The 6398-nt window shown below is 48.7% G+C and overlaps 3 protein-coding genes across 3 annotated transcripts; all 3 read right to left on the reverse strand.

The window, feature by feature from the left end:
* Nucleotides 1-591: 591 nt before the first annotated feature.
* On the reverse strand, nt 592-879 carry DFJ58DRAFT_625060 (uncharacterized protein; the record flags this gene model as incomplete). Its single annotated transcript, XM_041381095.1, has 1 exon — nt 592-879. A coding segment is annotated over one exon (288 nt), but the record flags the coding sequence as incomplete, so codon positions are not given.
* A 1031-nt stretch (nt 880-1910) lies between these two features.
* DFJ58DRAFT_718082 (uncharacterized protein) lies at nt 1911-5230 on the reverse strand (the record flags this gene model as incomplete). The annotated part of the gene is made up of 9 exons (XM_041384430.1): nt 1911-2497; nt 2519-2683; nt 2736-3110; nt 3156-3369; nt 3416-4121; nt 4168-4385; nt 4436-4601; nt 4769-4895; nt 5056-5230. The coding sequence occupies 9 exons, from the start codon at nt 5228-5230 to the stop codon at nt 1911-1913; spliced, it is 2733 nt and encodes a 910-aa protein (XP_041239755.1).
* Nucleotides 5231-5766: 536 nt separating this feature from the next.
* DFJ58DRAFT_732244 (uncharacterized protein) lies at nt 5767-6383 on the reverse strand (the record flags this gene model as incomplete). Its single annotated transcript, XM_041386150.1, has 2 exons — nt 5767-5946; nt 6003-6383. 2 exons carry the CDS (start codon nt 6381-6383, stop codon nt 5767-5769), a joined length of 561 nt encoding a protein of 186 aa, XP_041239756.1.
* Nucleotides 6384-6398: the final 15 nt, after the last annotated feature.

Below are 6398 nucleotides of genomic sequence, written 5' to 3' on the forward strand. Positions count from 1 at the left end.
AATGCCGGAGCGCGTGAAGTTGTAAGCTTGCTATTTCATGAATGGAACATGAGTGTACCCAGGTGATCTTTTCGTTTATTCATGTATCCTTGTTGTACCTTAATTGATGACTGCTTATATTACACTTCAGTCACCCCTGTTAAAGTACCTCTTAGGTACATATATTCTGGCTTACAATCTCACCTAAGAGGCATGATCTTAGGCGGTATTCCCAGCCAATGCAGGTTATATCCCGGGCCAATTCAACACTTTCCCCACGAAGCCTGGGCCTGCTGGGCCAATGTATTTGATCTGTCCCATGACCCATCTGGGTCATCCTAGATACTTTATTATATGAATACACAGGGGGTGTCAGGGGTCATTTCTCATGAAAAATTACCCACACATTTAGACACTTAGAGTATAATGTTTGTCTTCATAAGGTCCTTGACCTACGAATGGAGGAAGTGAAAAGAAATATGTGGCGAGGGGGGGGGGGGCGGCTTGTCTTTGAAGATGTGGAAGAATGTAAGTTGGGTAAGGTTCTTGACCTACAAAATCCAAAGCAGCTGGAGGAGGCAGGAAGAAATTTGTGGTAGACAGGGGGGTTGTCTTTGAAGATGAGGGAAGAATGTAAGTTGGGTAAGGTTCTTGACCTACAAAATTCAAAGCAGCTGGAGGAGGCGGGAATAAATTTGTGGTAGACAGGGGGGTTGTCTTTGACCTAGAAATCTTTCTTGACTGTGCCCTCACTCCAGATACTGACATATTTACACTCCATCTGGTTAATTTGCACAATTGGAACATACTCTGCACCACAATACTCCAGGTTTTATTGGAGTAAGTGTCATCACATATTACTGTGGATGTAAGCATAAAAGCGGAAAGAAAAAGGCAGTGACTGGTCAATGCAGGATAGCCCACCACTGTTTTATATGGTGACTGGGCTGACCTGGCTCTCTCCTATGCATGATGCGGGCTAGCCCACCGATATGGTGACTGGGCTGACCCAGCACTCTCCTATGCATGATGCGGGCTAGCCCACCGCTGGTTTATATGGTGACTGGGCCGGCCCGGCACCTCTTCTACGCATGATGCGGGATAGCCCACCACTGGTTTATATGGTGACTGGGCCGACCCAGCTCTCTCCTACGCATGATGTGGGCTAGCCCACCGCTGGTTTATATGGTGACTGGGGTGACCTGGCTCTCTCCTACGCATGATGCGGGATAGCCCACCGCTGGTTTATATGGTGACTGGGCCGGCCCGGCACCTCTTCTACGCATGATGCGGGATAGCCCACTGCTGGTTTATATGGTGATTGGGCTGACCCGGCTCTCTCCTACGCATGATGTGGGCTAGCCCACCGCTGGTTTATATGGTGACTGGGCCGACCTGGCTCTCTCCTACGCATGATGCGGGATAGCCCACCGCTGGTTTATATGGTGACTGGGCCGACCCAGCTCTCTCCTACGCATGATGTGGGCTAGCCCACCGCTGGTTTATATGGTGACTGGGCTGACCTGGCTCTCTCCTATGCATGATGCGGGATAGCCCACCGCTGGTTTATATGGTGACTGGGCCGGCCCGGCACCTCTTCTACGCATGATGTGGGATAGCCCACCGCTGGTTTATATGGTCACTGGACTGGCCCGGCACTCTCCTACGCATGATGCGGGATAGCCCACCGCTGGTTTATATGGTCACTGTGCTGGCCCGGCACTCTCCTACGCATGATGCGGGATAGCCCACCGCTGGTTTATATGGTCACTGGGCTGGCCCAGCACTCTCCTACCCATGATGAGATAGCCCATGTCTGGGATGCCCCACCATCTTTGAATTCTAAGATGGGATAGCCCATGATATATTTGCACTTTCCAAATATTGTCTAATAGCAATCACTCAAGAGTTTCGGATATTGCTACAAAAGACTATATATCATATGAATCCGAGTCAAGATCTATATATGCTCCAGCCAATGCAGCTTCCTCCAATTCATCTATCAATTCATCATTCTCCCTCTCCTCATCAGACTCCCAGTCATTCTCAGAATCATACACAGCAGCTGTGCCATCAAGACAGCTTGGTTGATAATACATATTAGCAGCCTCAGCAAGGTCATTCGGGGTGGGGCCCCATGAGTCAGGCAATGGCCAAGCACAAGGGATAGGACGAACTCGAGATTGCCAATGCACAACAAGACCACTCAACAAGCGAGCACAGAGGTCGAAATGAAAGCAGAGATCTTCATTTTCTTCTAAATATACTATCAGTGTCATGGCAGTAGAATGTTGTACAAACTTACCTGCACGAGTGCGAGCCTCCTGCAAGGCATCCCACTCAGCCATCATCCACTCCTGGAGAACACAACGTTCTCGCATGATACGAGCCCTTTCCTCATTGCACCGGTCTACCTCAAGTTGAAACTTAATTGCTGCGCACATATTTTCATCCGCTAGCCAGGCAGGTGGGGCCATGTCATTGCCATCAAGTCCAACATCTTGCCAGATGTCATCATCTACGTCAAGCTGAAAGATACCAGTCGGAGAGATAGAATGAGGCGCTATCGCACCGGCAGGAGCCTCGCCTCGTCGAATTAAGTCAATTAGTTTACCACAGAGGTTGTTGTTAGTTGTGACGAGCTTTCGTATGGTAGGGTTGCGCCGTTGAATTGAAGCTTCTGCATGCACATGAAGCTTGTGCTCTAGATCAAAGATAATCACGGACATGTCAACATATTGAAACGAGCTACATACCATTTACTGTCTGACGGTATGACCATTCAAACCTCTCAATTTCAAATTTGCGCTGGCGCAGACGTTCACGAAGGCGTGCCTTGACAGCTTGCGCATCAAGACGAATTTGAAGGAATATACTACGTCGGAGTTGTTGAAGATCGTTAAGTTGCCCGATGCCAAGGGATGCCTTCCATCGTCGCAGAGTATCAGCAACTTTGGACCGGTGGGTGCGTTCGTCTGCAAGTCGAAGGTTGAAGTCAACATTGTTAAGAGTGTTGCCAGCACAGAGCTGCATCTCAAGAGCACGAACGGAATCGTCCAGGTTACTGAGTGTTCGCTCGAGGGTCAAAATCTTCGATATTTGCTCGTCATTGTTGGTTTTGATCTCCCTTTCTATTAATGTTAGGGAAATATGAAAATATAAAATAAAGCACGCACTGGATAATGGTTTCGTTTGGTGCTCGACCTGAGCCCTCCATTCCGGGCGTATATTAGCTTCATCTACAGAGAGTTGTCGAAGCGCATGTTCTGCACTGCTCTTCTTTGTCTGGCAACGAGTCCATCTGCGACTCAGCCACTCGCCAAATGTATCGAGATTTTTGCCGTCAAGATGCCGAACTTGCGCATTCAGCACAAAAAGCCGTTGGTGGTACTATCTTAATGTTAGTCAGTCAAGGTATACGAATTAAGATACTTACCCCAGAGACCCGCAAGGGGGGGATCAACATCTTGAGAGTGCTCCACAGGCGCTCACAGCCCTCTCCGTCAGAAAGTCCAAACCCTTCACATTTGCGAGGGTGATAAATAAGCTGACAAGGCCACTGATGTCTGTACGCGTGAAATACGGATATAGAAAAGACGATACGTGAGAGAATACCTTGCTCGAGAAGTTGGTATTTAAGACAACTACGCTCGAGCTGACATGCAATATCATACAAGATACCAACGGTCATGGTTGGCGGAAGATGTTCGAAGAGCTTTTTAATAAGTGCAAGCGCATAATATTGTTTTTCACCTGCTGATGTCATATTGACCAACCATAAGACACAATCATGACGACAAAGTAAGGCCATGATTCCTGTATCGGCGAAGAAACGGGTGCTAGCTTTCTCTCGTTTTTCGTCGGCAGCAAGAAAAGATTCCCTGCAGGCATCCAATGTCGATACAGGGATGCGCATACCATCTTCGTACCCGTCTTCGTCGCCTTCCGGCTTCTTGCGTTTTGTTCCACGACCAGGTAGGGAGCCTCGACAGGCAAGTACGTGAGCTTCCATCCGTGCGACCTCTTCGTCCGAAATGAAAACTGATCGTGTTGGGTTTGGCGGATCTAGGCCATCGGCCCCACGTGAATTGGCTGACCGTTTCTGTGTGAAGCATGCATCGATGCATACATGGCAATCTAGCCTGCAAAAACATCAGCACAGGGGAAAACACGGTAGGATCGACATACTTGAGACGCGAACCGTGATCCTTTTGCCAATCCTGCATTCCAAAACAAACTGGACAACATGAACGGAGATAATCGCTTGGTTGTGCGGGCAAGACTTCGTCCCCCAAAGAACGCGAAGGAAGATGTTGTGAAATGAGGCTGTATACGTGGTCTCCAGCATTCATCACAAGGACTGAGTACCAATGATACGCGTTACTGAAGCGGCGGCGAAGATTGTCCTGAAGATGCCAGAGTTAGCTTACTTCAAAAAAGAATCGTGCAGGCAGACCTTGGTAGAAAGTTTGTAACCCCGAGCTGTTAGAAAAACTTCCAATGCTTCACACCAGGCTGTTGTATTGGGGGTGATCCGTACAAAAAGAGTCCTAACGAGCTCTAGTACACGTAGGTCAACAGCAAGAGATGGAGCTATGGGTTGCACATGCAAATAGCCCCAACTTAAGAAGTTGAAGGGGTGCGGGTGCGCAGGGGCAGCAGTCAATGTTCAAAACCTCTAAATCTGGACTACGGTCAATTCGAGCCACATAACAATATGGTGAGTTCGTACAATTGAAAAAAAACACAAGTCACTTCTAAAGTCCTCCTGTGGCATGAAGCCGTACACTCGACAGGATCATTTTGAAGTGCAGGCCGATGACGGAGCGAAGAAGATTTGTATTGATATGTGAGGTATGGACCGATTAGCGAAGGAATCACTTCGTTTGACCAGCGTTGCCACTGATGAATTTTTTCTGCCGCCCATTGGAGCGGAGGGATCGAGGAGCGGAGGGATCGGAAAAGAAGTGGACATCGTCATAAAACGAAGGCCTGTCCTGGTCATTCGGATCAGGAGGTGGGACATCAAGCGAGGATTGGAATTGGAAGCAGTTTGTTGGGCGAAATACCGCCTACCCGGAAGTACTAGAACTGGAGGAGGACCTGGAAGATGAAATGCGTTGCTTCCTCGTGGTTTCCGGCGCTTCTTGACCATGGACGGTGTGATTAATATTTGCTGCGAATGACGACGGACAGGAGTTGCAGGAGTAGACGTCGAGGCGATATTCCGTGGATGTGGTCCTCCATCCATGGTAGATGTTTCTGATAGGCACAAAGCCTGCAAGAATATTGTGACTGACTCGAAGTCAGTCAACAAGCACAGAGGAACACGAAGTCCCAGTTTCGTATGACCTATGTAGCAAAAATTAGTAGATACTAGCCTGGGAGGAGGATAATGGTCATGAACGCCAGTGATCAACAAACAGTGAATAGCACCGGAGCAACAAGTCAATAGAATTCACCAACAGAAATTGTACATGAAAGAACCACGCTGCATAGCAACTCACATCAACGAACAAATACAGAAGCGAACAGAAGCGAGTGTAAATCGTCTATGGACCCGCGTAAAGTATATGAGGGACCACGGGGGGGCGACCTGTGTTGTCGTAAAATGATTGTACATAAAACAGGGCACATTGCTTCATGCGTTGCCACTTCTCTCCCTCGGGCATCGACTCGGTGAAAGGCTGTTTGAGATCTTGAGGAGCACCGTCCCATGCGATCAACACTTGATGAAAATTCTCGAAATATGGAAGAGCATCCTGGAAAGACTCAGCATTAAGTCCATCATTCCGAGTCGAAAAAATCCTTATCCCACATGCTGAGGGCATGCTGGGGAAAAATTCCACGGAGCAACTCCATGCGACGCTTCTTCGCCTCCCGATCCAGCCGCATATGACCGGCAAGATGTTCATCGAGTTCCAGAAGGTCGTATCGGAAGCTTTGCTTGCAAATCTCGTATATGATCTGTTGAATGAGACGATGCGGCGGATTCTCGAGCGTCGCTGCTTCGATTTTCTGACCCCTCCATTGCAACATCTGGGATCCAGTCCAAACTGGCATAGGAGCGATAATTCATCTCCAAAGAACAGGTCGAGTTTGGCTTTGGACTTGCCAGTCTTGCCTGATGGCATCTGACCACTTGACGATGAGGGCTGTGGTGTTGTTGGCTGCGTGATCAATAGATCACGCCAGCTTTGGGACCGAGGGAGCGGAGATGGAGGCGACATATAAACATGCCTCAGCCACGACTCACGGCATGCCAACCAGTTAGCGAGATATTTCTTCAGAGACTGCGAGGAAAGGACGTTGACAAATAATCCAGGGTCGGGGAGCCTGTATCCCTCATCCATTCTTGCGTGGGTTGGCTTGACACGACTCAAATCTTTGTCCGCGTGAGTCATAGCCGATGCGAAGAA

The sequence above is a fragment of the Suillus subalutaceus genome (assembly GCF_016647625.1).
Source record: "Suillus subalutaceus strain FC151 chromosome Unknown DFJ58scaffold_120, whole genome shotgun sequence".
Taxonomy (NCBI): Eukaryota; Fungi; Basidiomycota; class Agaricomycetes; order Boletales; family Suillaceae; genus Suillus; species Suillus subalutaceus.